Source organism: Globicephala melas, chromosome 20 (genome assembly GCF_963455315.2).
Source record: "Globicephala melas chromosome 20, mGloMel1.2, whole genome shotgun sequence".
Classification (NCBI taxonomy): domain Eukaryota; kingdom Metazoa; phylum Chordata; class Mammalia; order Artiodactyla; family Delphinidae; genus Globicephala; species Globicephala melas.
In genome coordinates this window covers 42304855-42329046 of record NC_083333.1, presented here as the reverse complement: position 1 = coordinate 42329046, position 24192 = coordinate 42304855, and the positions used below count along the sequence as shown (strand labels likewise).

The 24192-nt window shown below is 51.9% G+C and overlaps 1 protein-coding gene across 2 annotated transcripts in view; it reads right to left on the bottom strand.

Moving 5' to 3' along the window:
- Positions 1-1734: 1734 nt before the first annotated feature.
- PLXDC1 (plexin domain containing 1) overlaps positions 1735-24192 on the bottom strand; it is a 64345-nt gene continuing 41887 nt past the window's right edge. For both annotated transcript variants that reach the window (XM_030839924.2, XM_060290700.1), the window contains 6 exons: positions 20034-20115; positions 16694-16754; positions 15382-15517; positions 9163-9198; positions 6860-7020; positions 1735-5315 (listed from right to left, as the gene is read on the bottom strand). In XM_030839924.2, the coding sequence (XP_030695784.1) occupies positions 5196-5315; positions 6860-7020; positions 9163-9198; positions 15382-15517; positions 16694-16754; positions 20034-20115 (596 nt within the window). In that variant the 3' untranslated portion in view covers positions 1735-5195. The remainder of the gene's footprint in view (positions 5316-6859; positions 7021-9162; positions 9199-15381; positions 15518-16693; positions 16755-20033; positions 20116-24192) is intronic.

Sequence of the window (24192 nt, the reverse complement as noted above, 5' to 3'; positions counted from 1 at the left end):
AATGAGGATATTTTTAAGCTCTTGGGCTGTGTAAATAAATAGATGATAAGCTCATGGTTTCAGGACCCAAAAGTACATACTGTGCCGCATGGCACGCAGGATCTTAATTCCCCAACCAGGGATCGAACCTGTGTCCACTGCTTTGGAAGCGCCAAGTCTTAACCACTTGACCGCCAAGAAAGTCCCTAGAGTATGTATTTGACGTCGTTGTTCTACATCTTCTTGAGACTCTCTACAGGCCTGGAAGGGCTCTGTTTAATCTACAATCAGCTTCCCTGTTACACTGTGGCCACGTGGTTCTGGCGTCACCCCACAGTACCCGGGGAACAACCCCGGATGGGAATCCAAAGTCCTGGGTTTGGGGACTGTCTCAGCTACTCACTAGCCGTGTGACCTTGGGCAAGTCACTTAATGATGCCTGGCACACAGTGTGTGCTTAATGAGTATTGATCAAATGAATAAATAAATAAGTAAACCACCTGAGCCTCAGTTTCCTCATCTGAGAAATGGGGGAATAATTCTGCCCCCCCCACACACACCTGACAGGCTGTGATCATGTCAGTAAAATTGTTGCCTAGAAATGCTTCTCAAATGTTCATGCGTTTCACTTCAGTCACCTGGGGAGTTGCTCAAATGCAGATTCTGACTCAGTAGGTCTGGGTTGGGTGGGCCTGAGTTCTGCATTTCCAGCTGACCCCCAGGGGATTCCTGTGTGGACCACACTTTGAATAGGTAAGTCCAAGCCTCTGATGCTCTACAAGTACTTGAGCTTGTTAACATCTCTTCAGCCAATGGGGTCGGGATAGACTCCAAGGATAGACTAACCAATTGTCCCAGCGGGCTCTCGACTAAGGGGTTTCCTGGGACACAGGGCTCTCAGTGTTAGAGCCAGGGAAGTCCCGGGCAAACAAAGTTGATCACTTCACCAAGATAATGGAAGCGAAAGGGATGCTTCCATCTGAGCTGCTTGTGAACTAGAAAAAACCAAACAAAACAGAAACAGATGAGCGTATTTGCTAAGGAGAGGAAAACATCCCCTCCTTAGATCAATAAGTCCTCCACCCCCTGATTTCACAGAGGCTCAGAGAAGTGGGGTGACTTGGCCGACAACACACAGCTCCTCAGGGGCAGGGCTGGGGCTGCAGCTCCGCCTCCTGACGCACTGTGGAGCAGCTGGGGGGCTTTCTCACCAATCCACATGGCCTTCTCCAACACATTCCTCTTTCTTTGGCAAACACAGCATGTTTATTTATAAATTGGCTTGTTTTTGGAGCCTGAAATTTGGCATAGCTGATTTTGGCTGTAAGAAGTTCAAATTTTTCCTCTTTTTGTTTTGGTTTGCTTAACCATGTTTTGTGAGCAAAATATGCAAAGTAATAAAAACGACGAGGCTACTAAAGTGGTTCAAAGGCAAAGCCTCCAGAAATGTGGCAGTGTCAGCTTAGCACATTTATTCTGTATTTCTAGATAGTAGATTAGAAACCCATGAGGTTTACTTCCGGGGACTTACAAACCACGAATAAATAGCTGGAGTCTCTTTCCAGGCTGTTTCTCTTGAGGTGGGACAGGAGTTTGGGAAGAGCACCCCTGGTGGGCAGATTGCTGGAGGCTGTTCCTCTGCTCCTTAGCTCAGTCCTTAGAGAAGCTGGCAGTCATCAGGACTAAAGTCTGTGCGAGGATTTGTAGAATGTCACACAAAATCCTTTGCATTTAATTTTGCACACGGCAGAAGTCGTAAATGAACGTTGCCTTTTATTAACACTGAAATCCGTGCAAGGAATTTTCACGCTGAATATGGAAATACATTGCATTTAGAACAGCTAGTGTGCCCTCAGGTCCCAGATCCTTCGAATTGTGCTGTAAGTTCCGGTGACTTTTCGTTGGGGGTGGGGTAGGGTGGAGATGGTGAGAGAGAGAGGCTGGTTTTATTTGTGACTCCACCTGGTGTAGGGAGTCTGGGTGTGGCCCCTGATCAGGGCTTCATGCAAATCTCTTATCTGTTCCTGTACCCAGAGAACAGAGTCTTAGCTCTGCCCACAATGAAATAAGTGATCAGCTCTGGTGGTGAACACTCTTCTTTTCCCATAGTGTGGTTGGCTGGCAGCTTCTGCCACTGTCTTAATATAATACAACAAGCTACAGGCTGAGCGCAGCTACAAGCTTCATCCGATGTTCTTAGCAATAATCTATCTATCTATCTATAAATACAGATAGACACCGAAATATATACATACAAGAACACGTGACACAGGCAAGCCCTGGCAAAACACACACATTTTAAAGATTGTTTCCATAGGCCCACCGAGAACCTCTAACAGGGACAAAAGGACATTTTCAACCTCAGGCTCCAGGCTGAGACCTGAAGACCTGAAGAGGCAGTTTCCAGAGTCAGGGGCCAGCTGGGGTGAGTGGCTGGTGATACCTAATTATGGCGGAAGGGAGACAGCCAGTTAGTCAAGCTTGAAAAACCCCATCTGCTCTTCCCGGGGCATTTCTGGGTACTGGGGTTGGTGGCTGGGCTTATAGGCACCCATGTTCTAGAATCAGAAACCCCAGGGGCCTGACTGGACAGATCCACAAATCTAGGGGCAGCTGATTAAAGGGGAACTAAGTTGTGCTCACAGCCTGATCCAGGGGTCTCCTCTCACACTTGGCCTCTGCATTCTTCTTCTTCTTCTCATTTTCTTGTTGGCTCTCTTAAGAGTTCTGGTGTAAAACAGAGCCTCCCTGAGAGCTTCTGAGTTCTGGGTACAACACAGACAGCTGTTTCAAGGGGTTGAAGCTTCCTGTCACAGTCATTGTATCTGCCTGTGGGGTGGAGGGGACCGGAAGTTTGCAAGCTCTCTGTGGTTGTGCACAGCACAGCACAGAAGTACCACTTCGCTGGTTGACCATGAAACCCCTGTCTCCTTCTGGTCACTCACTGTGCAGGTGAGTCACTCTCTATAGTTACCCAAAGAACCCGCTCTAAACCTTGGAGTAAAACTCCTGGGTCTAAGAGATGCTTGATCTTGTGAGAGATCCTAAGGATATCTGGGAACCAGTGTTAACTCTGCGAGTTGCTGGCTGTTTCCTAGGAGCGCTTTGTTGTGGCTTGAGGGACTCTTAGTGTCCAGGGGCCTCTCTTAGGGACACATCTTTAGTTCTTTGTTGCTGTTAACAAACCAGGCTACCTGCTACCAAACAGCTCCACTGCCCTCACCACTGTCATCCCAGGCGCCAGCTAGGCTTGCTGTGACTGGTCCGAGCTATCTCATGCTTTCTCTCTCTACCTGCAGTGTTACCGGCAGAGACCTCAGGACATCACCGCCCGTTTCTTCACTCTTGTGTTCTTCCCCTCCAGGAATCAGAACAATCGGAAGGGCTCCCATTGGGAAGAAGTGTGCTGGAGTTTGGGAGTGGGACCCGTGGAGCTGTGCACTGCATTTGGCCACAGTGGGGACTGCCCCACTGGCCATTTTAGACACACAAAAGTCATAGATGCTCTGCTGGTCCGGCAAGGGCAAAAATCACCCTCCTGCCAGCCAGCAGTGCTGGGAGCCTGGAGTATTTCAGCGCCTGGCTGCAATTTTCCCGTTAAGAGAGCTCTGTTTCAGACCTTTCTGTCCTTCAGAAGCTTGAAAAGAATCCTATTCTCTTTGCTGCATTACCTTTTTACTTTCGCAAATTCTGCTACGATTTCTCAAAACCATAGCTATTCCTTTGCCTGGTTTATGAAGAATACATATAGATAGCCGAGGTCCAGCATGTTTCCCACTCTGATTGTTACCATCCTCACCAAGGATAAACCATGAAACATCTGGAAAACCTTCAGCCCAGTGTTTGGATGTGCCTGGTTATTGGCAGACTCCCTACCCCCGCCTCAGGAGGCCTTGTATTTAAACTAACTTCTTTCTTTGGCAGCATCCCGGTGACATGCATAAAAGGATGTGACTAAGTGGAGACTGTGATTTAATATTTATTTGCTGATGATGTTTTTTTACTTTGAATGAGGGTGAACTATAGGTTTTCACTTGAAATGCTCTTCAGAAGCAACCCCAACTCATCCCTGGGACAGAACTCCCTTAAAAGCAGGTTAAGTTTAGGAGCCTAAACTCTCTGCCCCAAGAACTTCCGGAAGAGCTGGGGAGATGCAAGCAACTTTCCAGGTCAAGGTCTTACGTATAAAGTCCCTCTTTCCCACACCAGCTTCCTCTATCCCAATCCCTCTGGAGGCTTTGCTTTTCAACTGAAGCTCCCTGCTGGGTATGTTTCAAGAAGCCCTCTCTCCACCTTGTTTCTCTTTAATGGCTATAAAATTCCAGCTCAGAGGAGGAAAAATATTAATCAGGCAGGCCCTGCCTTTGGAGGTACTTACTGGCACTGACAGAAGACCAGGCCAGTGAATACAGTGGACACCAAACGTGCCATTGGAATGAAGAGCCCGCAGGGTAGATGCGGCCATGCACAGCACGGCTTGCCAGGCCCGGGCTGGGCTGCAGTTGGATAAAGCCCGCAACACAGGCAACACACATGTTTGTTGCAGAAGTACTGGTTCTCAGCAGAAACGTCAAGCTGGGGTAGTGAAGCCTAAAAATACAATCTTCCCACGAGTTCTTTCTTCTCTCCTTTGGCTTTCTTCTGATGCCAGCATGCCGGTCAGTGGCTTGCCAAAAGGGCTGGGAGCAGCCATACCTGTGATTTAACAGATGGAGAGAACTCCTTCTTCAGACTTCCAGAGCACAGAAGCTGGGGCAAATTATGCTGCATCCATAGCCTTGAGGACCAGCTCTTGAGTCTATGGACCCTGGAATACAGCGGCCCCAGTCTAGAGCTGGGTTCTCTCGTGTCATATGCGGGGGCGTTAGGTGACCGGAGCAGGGCATCTGGCCGTCTCCAGGTGGGAGGGGACCTCTGAGGCAGCTACAGAGTAGACCATTGAGAGACTCAGAAGGGGAGACCCCTGGCATCAAAGCAGGCTGAAATTAGGTTACTGTTCCTTCAAAGTTCAATGTGGTGGCTTTTCTGCCTCCTGCTTCAATAGTTGGGGTGTGATGGCCAAACTATAGCTCTGGCGCCACAGACCATGGGCTCATCTTCCCAGCCAGGGTGTGTTCAGAGGAGGCCAAGGAAGGTCACTTCTCTGCTTTGCTTTGACTCGTTTGCTGAGGTCCCCGGGTCTTCCTTCCTACCCTTCCAAGGGAGACCTGGCGCTCTCAGCACTGCTCGGCCTCCACGAAGCCCTCCTTCTCGTGGCCTGAGGGCTCAACTTCTGTGTAGGTGGAGTGGTTAAGGTGGCTGCGGAACTTCATGGCCGGCCAGCGGCGAGGTCTCCGCTGCGGGGACACAGGCGCAGAGTCAGTGGGCGCGATCCCTCCCCTGGGACCCTCCCCTCCCTCCCCCTTCCCCCGGGGGACGGCTCTGAGAACTTCTCAAAGGTGCTGGTGGAGGGTGAAGTTTAGGGCCCTCTCCCCCAGAAGGCTCCCGGCTGTGATCCTTCGCCCCCCTGGGAAACCTGCTGGGAGCCCCAGGAGTTGGGAAGGAAGAGGTCATTTTATTCCTCGCCGTGTGGACTGCAGGACGCAAGATGAAAAGCGCAGTGGCACACTGAGTGGAGTCCTGAGACTGTGGAAAGTGAGCGAGTGGGTAAGAGATGGAATGATCTGGGAGGCTCTGGAAACGCTAAGGTAACCCTCCAGACAGTACAGGTCCTGCATCAGAGCTGGGGAGCTGGAGGAAATGCAGATTCCCAGGCCTCCATCAGACCTCTGGTCAGCATCCCTGTGGCTGGGGATCTGCAGGTTCCCCAGGAGAAACAAGGTTGGCCTTAGCCTCAGTAGGTCTTAATCTTAAGCTAAGAATGACTGGTTAGAATTCATAAGAAACAGGGGGCATCTAAACAGAGAGGAGGGGGCTTCCCTGGCGGCGCAGTGGTTGGGAGTCCGCCTGCCGATGCAGGGGACGCGGGTTCGTGCCCCGGTCCGGGAGGATCCTGCGTGCCGTGCAGCGGCTGGGCCCCTGGGCCGTGGCCGCTGGGCCTGTGTGTCCGGAGCCTGTGCTCCGCAGCGGGAGAGGCCACAGCAATGAGAGGCCCGCGTGCCGCAAAAAAAAAAAAAAAAAAAAAGAGAGAGGAGGGAACGACCTAGGCCTCTGGGTGATGAGGTTGGGGCTTGTGACCCATGTGGAGGATTGCAGTCCCAGAGGCCCCATCACTGTAGGAGTCAGAGAGCTGGCCAGATGCCGAGAGTGGGGGGCTGGGGCAGGGGCTGCTGAGCTCTGTGGCCCAGACTGAAGGGGCGCAGGCCTTACTTCCCATGCTGCACCTCAGGCTGACTCTTCTGAATCCTGAGATGTTGCAAACTGCAGCATCCTCAACAAAAGCTCCCAGACAGAGCAACTCTTATGATTACTATGGCCTGTCAAATCGAATCGAAAATCGCACACAGCAGGCCAAGAGGCAGAGACCTCAGTTCCATTACGGCTTTGAATAAGCACTAGGCCTGGAAGTTGGGTGTGAGAGACCATAAATCATTAGGGATGGTTGCACAGCACTCAAGGGGCATGTGAGGCGTTTTTGGCCTCTTTCTTTCTTCTGGGGACTGTTCTGATTTCACAAATGGGAGCGCAAAAGCAGAGGCTGTTCAACAGGACAAGAGGGCCGGAGGAGTCCTGAGGGGTCAAGCCCTGGGGGGTTAGGGACTCAGAGGGTGCCCGCCAGTGCAAGATGTGCCTGGATGGAGTCAATGAAGTCCCTCAGGTGGAAACAGGAGGCTGGCACGTGGTGGGTGAGGGATGAGATGGGGAGAGGCAGGTACTGAAAGGCTGGGGAAACACTGATGCAGATGCAGACGCCAGAGCGGTGGCCCAATCCTGCACTGACCTCGATGAAGAAGAGCGCAGTGTTGGAGGTGGGGTGGCCATTGATATAGATCCCGGCCAGGATGATGGCCGCCAAAAGGAGGACGGCCAGCACGATGCCCACGATGGTGCCCAGGTGCAAGGGGGGGCCCTTTGTCTTGGGGGACAGGTTGTTCTGAAGGCCTGTGGAGAGACCATTAGGTCAGGGGAACAAGGAAGGTGGGGTCATGGGGTCCTGGGTTCTGACAAAGTCCCAGAGATGAAAGCCGACAGACCCTTCAGGTCTACTTATCAAATACATGAAAAGGTGGAGTCGGTGGAACCATTATGAGTATGACATGAACTTTGTTCTTAGCACGGTTCAGGTGGTTTTCCAAAATCGCTTAAAAGTTGCCCAAATGTCTACTAAGGATCATAACATTTCTCTCCAGTACCCATCCCATATAAGTTCTTTGAAGAAATTCACAAAGGGCATGTGATGGTTAAGACTTGGGATCTGGAGCCTGGCTGCCTGGATTCAAATCCAGGCTCTGCTACTTACGAGCTGTGTGACCTTGGGCAAATTATTTAACTTCTCTGTGTCTCGGTTATCGTTTCTGTAGCACAAGGATAATAATGTTAAGTACCCGGTAGGGTTATTGAGAGGGTGAAAATGAGATAATTCATGTCAACGGCTGAGGATCACGGCAGGTATCTTGGACAACTTTAAAAAGTGTTAGCTATCATGATAGCAAAATGACCACATCTTTACCTGTCACTGTCCACTACCAGATTGTGACCTCCTGTAGGGCAAGGACAGTGTCTTAGTCATCTCTGTGTTTTCAACTCTTAGAAAAACCGGCAGACCCATCAGAGGAACTCAATAAAAGAAATGAACTAGACACTCGGAGGGCTGAGAAGCCAGCAGACACTCTTTGTGAACATTCCAAGCATTTGAAATACATTCCCCAGGAGAAGACTGGGTATTTTCCATAGACTATCGAACTGGAAGCTCATCCAGTCCAACCCCTTTCTCGTACGGCTGAAGGAATGGAAATACAGAGAGATGAAGGGATTTGTCCAAGGACACAGTTAGTGCCAGCCTCCAAGAAACCTAGTTCCCTGATATTACCTGGGGTGGGCTTTTGCTCCTTCTCCCTGCCCTAAAAGGATGTGGAGATAACGACACAGAGAAGACAGATGAGCATGTAAGCAACACAAATGTTGAATCCACTTTACATCGCTGGTGGGTGGAATGGGAGTCAACAGTGGGTAGAGATTTTTAATAAGATGTTGTGTGCATCCAAAATCATTATGTTCCCCATCCCCGTTTCTCCGTCAGCAGAAAAAAAAACCAGGAGAGAAACTATCCTGGGGCACTCCTGTGCGTGGTTCATGCCTCCATCTGCCAAGAGCTGGGGGAGCTGTGATGACACGCCCCAAGCTGGCCTCTCCTGAGCTGGCCGTCAGACCTCAGCCTTCAGTGACCCTATGATCTGAGGGGCAGAGCTTGGGCTGATGAGCACATGGTGCAGAGTAAGGGGAACGTGGCCCAGGGCCCCCTGCTTCCCCACAGCCCAACAGACACACGTGTACACTCACACCCACAGCCCACAGAGCAGCAATGGCTCCGTCTCCTGTGGGAGACCCCATTAAGATGTGCTGCGTTAATAGCCCCTCCTCTCCTGCTGGAGCCCAGGTAACAGTCTCCCAGCCCCCGGGGCCGGAAGGCTCTTCCATCTCCCCTTTGTGGTAGTTGCAGCAAGGGCTTGAGCTGGCTCTGGGCAAAGGGCAGGGGAGGGGTGGGGTCACCCCATGTCCCCAGAGAGGAGGTTATCCCCCAGGCAGTCCTGGGGAAAGGGGATCCCACCTTCTGGCACCCTGTAAAAATTGTGGTGGGCAACGTTTATGTACTCTCTGGCAAGCCACTTGAGTGAGAGAAGCTGCTCTCCACCCCTCATTGGCTGGGAGGCCCCTGGAGACAGAAGCCAGGGCCACAGGCCACACAGCCATGCCTGCCCTAGCTTAGCCCTCACTTCCTCCTCTCACTCCTATCAGGGAAGCGGATACTCAAGGGCACAGAGGCCGGGAGAAGAACCACAGGAGGTTCCTGGCTGAGATGAGAAATGTCTAGATGTAGATTTGCTCCTTCAGTCTAGGGGGTCTGTTCCCAGAAGCCCCCTGCCTTCCCACCCAGCAGGAAGTCTGGGAAGCACAGGCTGCTGTTGTTTCCCCCTCCCCCACTCAGAGTAAAAGCAAAGAGGCCAGGTGACGGCTGCACCCTCTTCCAGGGTGGGTCCAAGAGGCAGTGGTGTGTTGAAGAGGGGCAGGCAGTTCTGTACTCACCCTCTCCTTCTGCATAGGGATTCAACTTGGTGTCATCTTCAAAGGGAAAGGAGAGAAGGCACAAGATTAGTGGAATCATGATGGTCTCTGTCACTAGGTCTAGATGAGACTTTAGGGAGGTTCAAGTCCAGCCCTTCATTTTGAAGGCTGGGAAACTGAAGCACAGAGAGGGGAGGTGACTTGCTCAAAGTCACACAGCAGTGTAAAGGTAGAAGGCCAAGACAGACAAGCCAACTTTTCGTAGTGTTCATACATTCAACAAATATTTACTGAGTGTTTACTAGGAGTTGACTCCGACTGGGGGCCTCGCCCAGACAAAGGGAGTCAAGAAGGAGGGATGAGCTATGGGGCTGGGAGAAAGGGTCCCAGACAGAGGAGAGAGCGGGGGCAAAGGCTGGAGTCAGCAAGAACTTGGCCATTTGAGACAAAAAAAGCAGTTCAGTGCAGCTGGAGGGTAGCGAGGATGTGAATGAAGGGTGGTGAGAGTGAAGCGGGGGCGTGGGGGGATCAGCTGTCTGGAAAGCTAAGTTGAGGGCCTAAGGGGCAGCGGGAAGCTGAGGAAGGATTTGAGGAGAGGTGTGTGTGTCACAAGATCGAATCTGCTTGGAGACTTCCCAGGGTACAACACACTCCCTCTACACCTCAAGGAGTGTATCTTGCAGCCTCCTAAACAAGTTCCAGTGGGTGACCCTTCCTGTGGCTCTTCCCCACAGATTCCTATGGGGAAAGGACAGTGAGAATTCCACGTCAGGAGAATGTTCTAGATGACTGGAGCTTACTGCTTCAAGCGTCAAAACGTTAAACCAGCGGAACCTTCCACGATGTAGGGCCTGCAACATACGCTTCGTTCCTCCTTCCCCTCCAGCACCTCCACCGTCCTCCTCCTTTTAAAGGCTTCCACTGGCTCCCCTTTGTTCACAGATTTTCAAGGCCCTTCTCAGTCCCAATCTTCTTTTCTCCTACCACTGGCCACAGCTCAACAGCATGTCAGCGTCTGTGACAAGCTACCCAAGGCTCTCCAGACCTTGGAGCCCTCTCAGATCTCTGAGCCGCTGTATGTACTGTTCCTCCTGCAGGGGATGCCCTTCCTCCACTTCTCTTTCAAAAGTCCCAACCCTGAAATGCCCCCTGCAGGGCTGGGGCTAGGTTGATACATGTGACACAGGGGCTGATCCTGTCTTTTTAGAATTTTTTGAAATTTTGTTGATTATGGAATTTTTGGCATTAATTTTGATTTTTACAAATATTGCAAGAAAAGATTATTATCTTATTTATTACTTTTTTTTTTTTGGGGGCCTCCTTAAACTTGATACCTGCACTGAGTGCCTCACTTGCCTCACCCTAGTCCTGGTCCAGGCCCGTCACTTCCTGGAGGACAGATGGGTGTGTCCTCCTCTGTGTCCCATTGCATTTGGTATCTGTTTCTGTGGCATCTTGGGTCCCATTGATTCCATAGACTGTGAGCCTCTCAATACCCAGCTATTTACACTCCCAGTGCCTGGACGTGGCATACTGCCCTGCTCTACATTTCCAATAAATCTTCAAATATCAAAAAATCACATTAGATAATAAAAGAATAAACCATAAGAAAAATTTTAAATGGTCCCTTACAGAGGAAAGAGGGAATAGGGCGGAGGGGAGAAAACTAGAAACTAAACTTCTTTGAATATAGCTACTTTTGTAGATTTGACTTTGGAACCATGTTAATTATCATTTAACTGTTACACAATTTATAAAAAAGTTAAATTTAAAAAGCACCCCTCGGGACTTCCCTGGTGGCTCAGTGGTTAAGAATCCGCCTGCCAATTCAGGGGACATGGGTTCAAGCCCTGGTCCGGGAAGATCCCACATGCTGCGGAGCAACTAACCCCGTGAGCCACAACTACTGAGCCTGCGCTCTAGAGCCCACGAGCCCGCGTGCCACAACTACTGAAGACGGCGCGCCTAGGGCCCATGCTCTGCAACAAGAGAAGCCACCACAATGAGAAGCCCACGCACCGCAACGAAGAGTAGCCCCTGCTCACTGCAACTAGACAAAGCCTGCACACAGCAGTGAAGACCCAGCGCCGCCAAAAATAAATAAATAAATAAAAAATAATAATAAAATAAAATGATAAAAAGCACCCCTAAAAATTCAAAGTAAAACAAAACGAATAGAGAGTTGTAGGCATATAATAGAAAGATACGTTTTCTTCAGGAATTTCAATACACGAGGTATTTATGTATGCCTCTGAGTCTATTTTGTTACTACAAGTTGAAATGATGAATTGGTTACTCAACACTAACCAACGTAACCCTAAACATCATTGGACAAATTAACTTGATTGGAATCGACTTGCTTTGAATCTAGACCATTGGAAATCCATTGTAACCCAGTCCACATCTGCCCTTGGCAGACAAGAGGGCACCTACAGCCAGCCCCTCCCGCAAGGTGACTGAAGGTGACCACCCTGTGCTCACAGCAGCTTTTCTCCCACTCACTGAGGGCTGGTTGGGGTCCACAGAATGCAAACGGATTCCCTCATTAAGGGACTGTGGCCCAGGCCCATGAAAACACAGAGAGAAGAAATGTATGTGATGTCTCGTGAGTGAGTGGTCATGTTCTGTAGTTAGTGGTCGCTTCTGGCTGCTACCAACATGTTCTGTTCAGCTGCTCATCAGATGAGCCCTTACGTTGCACACAGTTATTCCGGGTCAGTGCCTGTCTGTCCTTGTAATAAAATGCATGGGCTTTGTGGCAGCTGCTCGCCACTCTGAGGTCATTCTGGTTCACTTAAGTGGGCAGCATTTAAGCAAGTGAACAACTCTTAAAATCCAGCCCTCATACCTCCTGCTCCCCTGGTCCTCTCCATTCCTCTGGATGGCTGGTGACAGAAGGGCTCCACACGCCCTCCAGCAGCTGCTCTCACTAACTTCTCTGCTCTCCAACTCTGCTCTGACCAGGTGGGTCCCCCTGGCTGAAGTGCTGTATCCCCTTCATTCACAATATCTTCCTGGACCCCGAGATATACTCTGCCTCTAGTAAGTCTCCCTGTGTGGGTTATAATTGCACAGGCAGGGGGTGACCCAAACCTGTCCCTCCAGACACCTTGAGAGTTTGGGGTGGGGGGAAGTCTTTATCAATTTTTCTTTTCTTTCTTTTTTTTTTTTTGGCTGCACCACACGGCTTGCAGGATCTTAGTTCCCTGATAGGGATCGAACCTGTGCCCCCTGCAGTGGAAGCGTGGAGTCCTAACCACTGGACCACCAGGGAAGTCCCCCCAGTCTTTTTCTTATAGAGGTAACCTAACAATCTCTACCACCCGCTCCAGGACTGGAAGGACATATGTTTTTCTTTTGGGGACTATTACACAGCAAACAGAAATGACACATTCCTGGGCTGATAGAAGACACACGCATGATAAAACTGATAAACAGAACACGCTGCCTCTATGTAGGGACAGCTCATCAGGGCAATAACCCGGGAGAAATGGAGAATACTTCCAAGTCAGAATTTGAATCCAGCCCCCAGATGCCGTGCGCTGGGCTCTCCATGCCCACACAGCCACCCTTCTGGCCTCAGGCACTGTGCCCCATGCAGACGTAAACCTCTGAGGGAAAGGCTGCGTTCGGATCTGGAGGATGGGGTGTGTAGCCCCCAGCCCAGCTCTGGGCTCAGACCGTGCCCTCAGTAGCACATAGGGTTAACTCAGGAGTGACTGGCCAGGGGTTCTTCTTTTTAAGTAGAGTGTCCTTTAACTGGAAGGTCACCCCTGGACTCAGTTATTAACTCCCTGAGGGCAAGATCTCCTCCTGTGTCATTTTTCATTTGGTTTGTTGAATCCCTCACAGCACTAGCACAGTCTCTGCTCTCAATACCTGAGCTTTAACCAGCTACTTGTTATTCCTGGGCAAGTTCAGAGTGTTGGGACCTGTCTGAATCTGCCCACTTGTTCACCCTTCCCTATTTTTCCACCCATTGAATCCATGAAGACCCTTTTCTATTTTTTTTTTCAGCACTGAGAAAGGCAGTGGGGTCGAGGGGCAAGATTGCTGCTTTTGGAGCTAGATGAGACCTGACTCCACCTCTTCCTGGCTGTGTGACCTTGGGCAAGCCATCAACCTCTCTGAGCCATACTGTCTCCTCTGTAAAATGGGGATCAAACAGCATCAACGTACAGGATTGTTAGGAAGACTAAGTGAATATTAATGGGTGCACAATGTTACCACCCTACGTGGCACATGGTCAGTCCCCTTAAATATTTGCTCTTTCTATCAACTGTTCACTTCCCTCCAGCCAGATCCATGGGTTCCTGCTCTCCAGTCCTCTAGGCTGCATTTAAAAAGTCAGGAGGGGGGCTTCCCTGGTGGCGCAGTGGTCGAGAGTCCGCCTGCCGATGCAGGGGACATGGGTTCGTGCCCTGGTCCGGGAAGATCCCACATGCCGCAGAGTGGCTGGGCCCGTGAGCTATGGCCACTGAGCCTGTGCATCCGGAGCCTGTGCTCCACAGTGGGAGAGACCACAACAGTGAGAGGCCCGTATACCACAAAAAAAAGAAAGAAAGAAAGAAAGAAAAAGGATAAGGGAGGAATTTCTCAGAGATAGCCAAAGAATCTGAGGAGCCTGCACGGGGTTCCCCACAGGGTGGCTGGACCTCTAGCAGTTTCAATAAGACCTCAGTCCTGGGTGAAACGGAGCAGGACCCTATGGTCCTTGCCCCCCATGTCCTCAGCCTACCTTTCGTCTGTGGAAAAACTTTAGCCAAAGAGTAAGTTTAATCAGAGATGTGAGAAGATGCAGAAACAAGGGAAAATAGTCCAATAAGACTGAATAATAATAGTCTAGGCATTAAGCATAGTCAAGGACCTTAGTTCCTCTTCAAGGGCTATAGATAATATTCTGAGCCATATCATTTGAGCTGTCTTATAGATACTGAAACCCCCATCAGGTGGAAGAAGTTAACTACATGATGACCAGACTGTAGCCATGACATAAGCTGCCACAATTCTGAGAACTGGCCTCAAAGAAATGGGAAGAAACGGACCGTGGAACTAAAGACCATGTTAGGTAGCTAGTCAGACGTGAGTGGGTCCCGCCCCATCCTGGATGGGGTCATCTTTCCCTCCCCACCTGGACACTGGTGACCAGAACATGCCCAGAGATCCTCCCTTTTTGTGGTTAAGGACCGCTAAGTTTCCAGCCTATGAGGACCAAGCAAGATATTGAAAACCCAACAGGGTTTTCCGAACCATCAGCACCGGTTGGTGCAGGTGCACCCAGACCTAAGAGGTGACTCAGACTAACCTGGGGTTCATTATGCGGTATTTATAATAAGTTACCATTGTGGTTCCCCACCCCCACCCCCATTTCCGATTGGGTGCTTATGGGTAAGTGTCTGCATACAAGGAGAAAAGTTATATAACCTAAAGCTGTCAATCAACTTGTCAATCCAATGATGCAAGACACAGGGAGGGACTTGCCACGATTTTGAAAAACCCAGCCCTACCCTCACTGCGGGGCTGATTCTGGTACCTAGACAGCTCACTGTCCTCCCTTCTTGAGGGTGTACTTTTGCTTTGCTTAATAAAACTCCTGCTGCTTAAAACCACTCTACGTCTCTCAGTTGAATTCTTTCCCTCCAGAGGACCAGAACCCAGGAGTCACCGTTCCACCGGTAACAGGTGCGTGGCAGAGGAGGCCCAGGGACAACCAGGCCTGAAGAAGCAGAGATGGATCAGCAGCAACCCAAGGTGGTCAGAGCTGCCCACCTACCCTCCGCCCACTGGACACCACAGGACTGTGTAGCCAAGCCCCAGGACGGCAGGGGTGGAACTCCCCACCAGGCCAGCTCGGCGAGGGCTGGGAGCCAGAAGGGAAGTCAGAAAAATCAGGCAACCTTTCCCTGACGTCTGAGTGTGTGGACTGAGTTCATACCTGCTACCGGGATGCTAAGACCTCACAGGTTCTCTAAGGATCGCTATTAAGATGAACTGCGATATTATATAAAATACGTGGCAGTGTGCTGGGACAGTAGTTTTTCCCCTCGCCACAGTGAATTCCGTCCCACAGCCCTGATATGGGCGTGGAGTCTACTCGCTCTGAACCTGGCTTCTGCCTTTCACCAGCAAGTGTCCCCACTCTTGGAGCCTCAGGTGTGAAAGGATGGAGCAACCCTCCCCTGAGATAATTCCCATCAGGGACAGTGAGGCTCCAGGGTGGTGGCTCCGCCCCACTCTTACCTTCCGTTGTGAGGCTGTCGACGAAGACAGAAGAGGAGGTGGTGGTGAGGTCTCCGTCAAAGGGGCTGAAGGAGCTGTCGGGCGAGGACGAGAAGGAGTCCTCGTCCTGGAAGTCCTCACACGTCCTGCCGTCTGCCTGCAAGAGAGATCCAGTGCTGCCCTGGACAGAGGCCTCGCCGGCGGCCATGCTGCACACAGGAGGATGGTGGGGCGCTCGCATCCCTCAGCGGCCAGAAGATTTAAGATTCCAGTGCGTGGCCCAAGCACGGTGATCTAACCAAAGCTGGGCTCTGAGTACATTTAAGCTTTCTACTTTATCCTGAAAGCGTCTTATCTTACAGGGCAATTTATCTGTCAGCTGCCTCGAAGCCCTCCTGAAAGAAGGAGCTGAGATGCCAATCTTAAATAAAGCGAATCTGTACGTTCACCAACAGCCAGCGTGAGCAGTAGGCTTCTGGATGGACAAAGTTTGTTTTTTTTCTAAGGCCAGAAACGGCTCACTCAGCCTTACTGATAAAACAGATGGTGGTGAGCACAGAGCAGTAATCCTGGGGGTTCACATTTAAATGCTGGGCCTGGCACCTTCACCACCTCGCCGGCTGCGAGCTGCAGGCCAAATCACTAAACCTCTCTGAGCCTCAGTTTCCCGCTCCGGTAAGTGGGGGCACTGGCCCCCAGCTCCCAGGGACCGTGTTAGGATTAAATCAGGGCAAGTGCAGGGCAGCACGCGGTGAAGTGCTGGGCGCATGCGCTGTGCTTGCACTGCAATGGAGGGAGGAAGGGAGGGGGAAAGGATGCGTGGATGAAAGGGTCTGTGTCAGTATAAGGTGTGAGAAGTGGAGGCTCCCCACCCAAAGTGTTGAGCATTCATGGAAAATTCCAGCAGTGAGAAGGAACCTGCATGGGATTCTAAACGGGAGGTGCCAGGAACAACCCTCCTCGTTCCCAGAACCACTGCCTTCCTCAAATGCCGGAGGGCTGGAGCCGGGTAGTCGCTTTTTGAACATCACCAGGTGCACAGCCTCCCGGAGGATCCCGCTGTGGCCAAGGCCACGCCCAACGTACCCTCTGTAAGGACCAAAAGAGCCCCTGGAGAGCTGCCACTCCAGGCCAAGTCACCAGAAGTGCTTGTCTCAGGGGCCCATCAAGCCCTCGGAAACCTCCCATGTGGGTCTAATTGGCTCAGAGCAGACAGGGAGACAAGCCCCAGGTGGAGGGGAGAATTTCACCAAGAGCCAGAGATGCCTTGAGAAGAGCTACCCGAGCTAGTAGCCCTGCTCCTCCCCACACCTGGCTCACTTAAGCCTCTCACCTCCTGGGCACAGCCATAGGACAGCCACTCCTGGCGGTAGCGGTCAAAGCCACTGGAGCATCTGCAGGGGAAACCAAAAGGCCAGAGGTGTGATGGGATTGACAGAGAAGCCCTCCCCTTCACCTCCCCCTAGGCGGTAACAGCTCTCCAATGATAGCAAGGAGGGGGCGAACCTCCCCAAGACCACCGGGCAGGTGCCGTGGGAGCGAGAGTCAGACCCTCCTGTCCCTCTACTCCTTTCCCCAAAGGAGGGGAAGCTATTTGTGGCAGCTTCTCCCTCCTCCTGACCAAGCTCCCCAGGACCAAGGCCACATCTGCCCAGATGTGGTGTGTGTAGGGAGCTGACTGATTGCATGACCTCTAATGACCTTTAAGGCCCTCCTGACTCTGGGCGGCCACGAAATTGCTGAGAATCCAGGGAACTCACACACATGTTCTCATCTGGGGAAAGTCTTACTCATTCCCCAAGCCCCACTTCTTCGTGGAGGAGCCTAAACTTGTCAAGGAGGGGCAGGGCTGAGGGTGGCCGTCAGCCAATCTGGCCAACACCCACTGTGTGATCACTGAAGGGCAGAAGTCAGGGTCCTGCCAGAGTCTGGGAGAGAGTAAACACCGGTTGACAAGGGTTCCTGGAGGACAATGAGAGCTCAGCTGGGCTGGAAGTTGTCAAGTGCTTCCCTAGGGAAGGGGTGTGGTGTGAGGATGAACCAGAGAATGTCCTCCATGGCATCAGTTCCGCTCTTCACTCTTCGGTGCCAGGAGACTCCACCAAGCCCTACTTAAGCTCAGGAACCGCCGCATGGGAAGATAATATCCCGAGCCACCAGCGCTGCGAAAGGATTCGTGGCTGGTTAACTGCACCGGCAACTGCCTGCCCATCGATCCGAGACCCGGTGAGGCTGAGGCTTCCAGGCGCTGTCAGCCTTTCCTTCTGAAGATGCCTCTGAGCTGCTCCTCCTGCAGCAGCGGCAGCTGAGCTGAGCCATCCACACCCCCTCTGTCAGGTCCTCCGTGCCCCCTCCCTTGAGGGATGGAAGATTAAGGGCATTGTTGGGGACTGGGGACTAAAGTTTCTTTTCAGCCGAACGAACTGGTTCTTTCAAGGACTGAGCCTTTGATAAATGTCTAAGAGCACCCCTTTCCAAGCTCGGGCCAACCAACCCAGATGCAGAGGAGAAGGGCATGAGAAAGGGCCACTGTTCGAGTGCCTCCTGAATGCCAGGTGCTGCCCCAGTCCCATGCTCCTCCGGCACTACCTCGTGGGACCCTCGTGACAACGCTGTAAGACAAGGGTTATGTGTGACCCTCATTTTCAGAGCCAAATCCTGGAGTCAAAGTCACCCATAGACTTCAGAGTGGGTCACTGGGGGGCAAGAGGAATGAAAGGAAAATACCTGCATGATAAGTGAAATAATCTAAATCAGATCTGGCCCCAGCACGGGGAGGGGACGCTCTGGGAGGCTGCAGAGGGCAGAGTAGGCGGAGGGGAAGCCGAGAACCCATGTGGTGGTTTCAAGCAGCTGTTGGTGGGAGAGACCATGGTGGCCGGCCCCCTGCACCAGCTCTGACCTCTGGCTTTTTAGGAACCTGGAGTCAGCTCTCAGTTGAAGCTGAGGCTCCAGAGATCTGTCAAGAAGGGGCCCGTGCTCGGTGAGCCCAGGCTCACGGACATCCGGGGACAGGATCCCTGATGGAGCTCCTTTGTCCCGTAGTTGACATAACCCAGCAAAGGCAGTATCCACACCCAAGGCCCTGCCCTCCCCCTGACCAACCCTCATTAAACTGTCATAGTTTTCTGGGTTTGGGCGTATGCATTAAGTGGGGGTGTATCAAGCCAGGGTTTTGCTTTCATGTGAGCCATTTTGCAGTTCTCATGGCTCAGCTGCTGGTGGACACTGAGTCATGCGGTGGCAGCCAGCCCCGGCGTTCCAGCCTCCTCTGCAGTCATCTGGATGATCTCCCTGTGCTCAGACAGTGACTCTCAAACTTGAAAGTGCACAAGATGGACCACACTGCAAAGCTCCACGCCAGGAAGAACCAACCTGAGGTGTGCCCTGTGTACTCTCTCTGAGGCTCTGTGCCTTTCATGTGAAGGGCCCTGAACACTTTGCAAAAATACTATCTGGTATTTGAGGAGTTAAAATAACAGGCATGTTCCTCACCCACATCTCCCCGAATCACATAACCCCAGCCCATTTTACAGGGAAAACAAACTGAGGCCCCAAGAGAGTGAATAAGAGCACAGCTGTTGGGAAGAACACCTGGGAGGCCAGATGAGCACCCCTTTCTCCTCCCGGCCCAGAGCTGTGTCTTGTGTGCTAGGCCGGCGGCCTATAAAGGCAGTGGCTTCTACTTCTGCACCAGGATACTGGAAAGGAGCAAAGGAAACACTGACAGATTCAGGACAGCTGCAAAGAACTCAGAGCCTCTATAATTTGCACTTTTTCAAGATTGCCTTAAAGGCTCTTGTAGTTCATAGCTTTTCCCACTCTCATGGGAGCCCTAGTCCCCAAAGAAATTCTCCCCCCCCCCACCCGCCATTTATTTCTCTTGGACGGGAGAACAGGGCTCAGATTCTGAGTCTAATCCGTGAGGGAATGATTTCAGAACAAGGAGAGGAAGATGACTTGGATTTAAGAACTTTATGCCTGAGCCTGGATCTCATCCAGAATTTTCCCTGCTTCCAAAACCAAGCAAACACAGCTTTGTCACTTGCTCCAGCTTTCCACAGACGCCTGCGATTTCCACACCCATGGTTTTTAGGCAACCCTTCTGCAGCCTGAGAAAGATCTTGAGGTGCCGATTTGGGGTCATGGGGCTCTCCTCCAATGGCGATGGGTCTTAAGCTCATCCCGTCCCTGAGCCGGCGGATCTCACGCTTGTTTGCAGATGAGGTACCGTGTTAAAATGCAGGTTCTTGGGCTTCTCTCCCAGAGACCTGATGCAGGGGGCCAGGGGTGGGCCCCGAGAATCTGCATGTTTAGCGCAAGCCCTAGGTGATTCTGGGATGCTCACAGCTGTGGACCACTCTTTGAGAAGGCCTGCCAGAGGATGAACCAACCCTCCCAGGTGCGAGGAGGGAGCTGCAGTAGCTGGAATCTCTGAATGGTCTTCCAGAAGTCTGGTGTCACCACAAGGTGACATGTCGTCACCTTGATGGGTCACAAGCCTCAGGGAGACACTCACTTTCATGATATTCTTGTCCTAAGTGTCACAGTAGCGCTGGCCAGAGATACCCTCATGTTGGTAATGAGGCCCGAGGCAGGGAGTGGGGCCGTGCCACCAGCTGCCCCCCTGCACAGTCTGCCTGTGGGAATAAGAGGGTGAGCCTGGTACGAACCTCTGGAGGACATGGCACCAGCTGCAGTTGAAGATCAGGTCTGAGGACATGCAGGTGTCGCAGCTCCGATGCTGCAGGCAGGCTGCAAGAGAGAAGGCAGCGGCCCCTCAGTACCAGCACCTCCACAGGCCTCCAAAAGGTGCAACTTTCCTGAATGCAACTTTCCTTACACAACTCTGGAGGTTCTGACTAGCAGGGACCCTAGAAGTTTTTAATGCCACCCTCACTTGAGTCCAGCCTTGATTCTCTAATTCTCCCTCTCTACCCTCCCTCCCTCCCACCCTTCTTTCCTCCCTCCCTCCCTCCCTCCCTCCGTCCCTCCCTCCCTCCCTTCCTTCCTTCCTTCCTTCCTTCCCTCCTTCCTTCCTTCCTTCCTTCCCTCCATCCTTCCTTCCTTTTGTCACCAGGGGGTCAGGCCCTGAGCTGGTGCTGGTGATTCAGCAGTAAGACCTGGTACTTTCTTGGGCCTTACAGTCATATGGAAAGACAGACCCTAAGCAGATCATCAAACAAAAATAACTACATAATTATCATTGTGATGAGGTTTACATAGGAAAATTACAGGGCGCCATAAGCACGTACAAAGGGATTGCACCCAGTCTGGAAAGTTATACTTCTGGCCTATTGCCTACAATTACAGGGTTGCAAAGGATTTTTTTAAATCGACATATATTGGACATATAACGTCATGTAAGTTTAAGGTGTACGACATATGGATTTGATCCATTTATATCGCTGTATGATCGCCACTGTAGCATTTGCTAACGCCACCATCACTTCACATCAGTATCATTTCTTCCAGTGCTGGGAACAATTAAGATCGAGTCTCTCGGCAAATTTAGTGTTTACAGTTGTGTTGCCTACAATCCCTGGAAAGGATTTAAGATGTCCTGGTTTGACCAGCTAGCACTCCCTGCTCCTAGGGACTGTTTGTGTGGCTGGACTGCCGTCAGAGGCCCGCTCCTGGCCTCTCCAGCTCCTCCCAGGGAAGTCTGGGGGCTGACTTATTGAGAGTAAACCAGGCCAGGCATATGGAATTCCATTCCTTTCCTCTCCCTCTCCTCTTGGAAGTGAGCTATTCCCAGGGGGTATGCTGACCTCTGCTCATCCAAGCTTAAATCTTCCCTAGAGAGTTACCTGACCTGTTGGTGCCTTGGTATCTCACTTGTAAAAGAGGGATCAGGATGCTGTCTGTGTGGGAGGCCAGCTGTGAGAGGGTTTATAACAGAGCTGGCCACACAGTGAGCCAGTGAATGCATTTGTTATCGACTCTGGTCCTTCATTCCCCTCAATATACCTATCAGGTGCTCATTCACTCATGTATTCTTTCAACAAATATTTATTGAGCGTCTACCCCAGGCCCGGCACTGTCCCAATGCTGGAGATGCAGCGTGAACAGGAAAAGACAGAAGCACTGCCCACATGGAACCTGCAGTCCAGTGGAGGAGACAGCCAACAAATACACAGACAAACAGACCCACCCTAGGGTTGCCAGTGGCGAGAAGGGCTGGGAGAAAAGCGGATCAGAACAGGGAGGTGGAATGACGGTGGGGGATGTGTTTTACTCAGGGAGGTTGGGGAAGGCCTCTGAGGAGACTGAGAGAGCGAGGAAGCCAGCCTGGCAGCTCTCCTGGGAGAGAAGTCCAAGCAGAGGGGCCTCTGTGTGCAGAGGCCCTGGAGGAACACATCCCAGGGATGCTCCCAACAGCTGTCAGCACGCTGGCCGGCTCAGCAGAGTGGAGAGCTGGAGGGTGGTAGGAATGGGGAGGAGGGGCAGCTGGGGCCTAGCCGGGCAGGGCAAGGGTGGAGAGCAGGCAAGTTAGTGGGAGCAGCTGCTGGAGGGTGCGTGGACCCCCAGCAGAGAGGGCCCGGGGAGCAGGAGGTATGGGGGCTGGATTTTAAGAGTTGTTCACTTGCTTAAATGCTGCCCACTTAAGTGAACCAGAATGACCTCAGAGTGGCGAGCAGCTGCCACAAAGCCCATGCATTTTATTATAAGGACAGACAGGCACTGACCCGGAATAGCTGTGTGCAACGTAAGGGCTCATCTGATGAGCAGCTGAACAGAACATGTTGGTAGCAGCCAGAAGTGACCACTAACTACAGAAAATGACCACTCACTCACGAGACATCACATACATTTCTTCTCTCTGTGTTTTCATGGGCCTGGGCCACAGTCCATTAATGAGGGAATCAGTTTGTGTTCTGTGGACCCCCAACCAGCCCTCAGTGAGTGGGAGAAAAGCTGCTGTGGGCACAGTGTGGTCACCTTCAGTCACCTTGTGGGAGGGACGAGCTGTAGGTGGCACTGTGTCCATTTGTCTACCAGGGCTCTGCAGGCTTTGGAAGGGTGGAGGAAAAGCCATTAGCAGAAAATAAGCAGGGACCGACTTGGCCCAAGAACAAGAGCGCTCTGGCGCGTCCAGAGGGTCTAGAACAGCGCCCAGCACGTGGTAGGCAGTTAACAAAAGTTTATGGACTCGATGAATAGTTGCTTTTGTTATCCCCATTTTACAGAGGAGGAAACTGAGGCTTGGAGAGTCACAGAGCTAAGAGTGGCAGGTCTGGGTTTGAACGAAGGTCTGTCTGAGCCGAGAGCCTGAGCTCCTAGTCTCGAGGTCCCGCTGTGGGAATCCCCCTCCCCAGCTCCCACCTTCACCCCAGGCCACCTTTTCATGAGTCTCTTCTAGAAGAGGGACCAGCCATGGAGTGCTATGGCTTGAAAACAGTCCAGCCACACCTCTGGAAGAATTTTGGCTAAAAGTCCTCCCCTACCCAAAGGTAAGGGAGAAAGCCTGGGGCTGTGGAGTGCAGAGTTTTCTGAGGACAAAGCAAACCTGCCTCCCAGGGGTTCAAATCACAGCCCTGGTAGCACTGTCCCTTCCCCTACATGGGAGCCCATGATCATTCCCAAGGACTCTGGAGACCCCTTAAATGGCTCCAGTCAAACTGAGAAAAAACCCTGGGAGCCTTGTGGGATATTCATAAAACCCACTGACCTTTGTTTCTCATCTGCATTTCAGATGTCCTGTGTGCTATTAAATGCTCACAGAATTCACTGGAGGGGTGGGAAGTGGCTTCAATGTACAGACAGTGTCCCAGAAACGCGTTCCCAGGACGTTTCACGTCTTCCGCCCCAGCAGTTAGCCCTGCCCTTGGATGTCCTTGTTCCCAAATGCAGTGTATTCATTCCTGGGTTTGCTCTCACCAGTCCTCGAGGAAGCCCTGCCTAGGGGGAGGGCCACTAGGGTGGGGGCGGGGCTGGAACCGCAGGTGTCCTTGTCCTGTGACTAGGGGTCAGGGACCGGCCTCTTTTCCAGGGGAGGACACCTGCTGGGACGTGGCCTGGCATTCTAGAAGACCCTTCCTCCTCCTCTTCTTTCTTCAACCCCTGCTCCCAGAACCTCCAGGGAAAAGGAAGAGGGGGAAAGAGAGGTAAGAAATGCCCCAGAAGGCAGGGAGAAGGCCGCGGCTTCAGAGGGAAGCTGGGAGGTACCATGAAATGGGAGAAGAGATGAAAACTTTCTTTAAAACTAGAACGAGAGCGCTGTCCTTCCCTCACTCTCCCCAGACGCCCTGACCACATCCTGAAGAACATCCCACCCGATCCTGCGGGGTCCGCAGCAGCAGCTGGGGCCCCAGCCATGGTGTGCCTTCAACGGCAGGTGAGTGGGGTACAGAAGAGGGACAGGACCAGGCCCCCTGGATCTTGGAGGGCTACTGGCTAAATCCCTCTACTGCCTCCTGCCTGTGGATGCCAGCATCGTGCCTCCTCTAAGGAAAATACAATGATAAACTTATGGACCCATTCAGTTCCTGGATCATCTTTTCTGGGAGCTCAGTCTAAGTTCTCAGAGGTACCTCTTTCCTGGGTTTCAATTATGTGTTAATAACAATAGCTGTCATGTATCAAGCACAAGCCACGCCCTGGGCCTGGGATGTGCCAGTTAATGTCTGAGCTTTCACTTACACCCTCAGCTCTACCTACTGTAGTTCTAACCCTTACTGTAGCCCTGGGAGGGAGGTGGTGTCAGGCCCATGTTACAAATGAGAAATGGAGGCCCAGAGAAGTTAGGTGGTGGTACCCAGACAGGGGACAGTGGTGGGCCTGGGATGGAACTCAGTCTGACTCCAAAGCTCTTTCCAAGATGGTGGAATG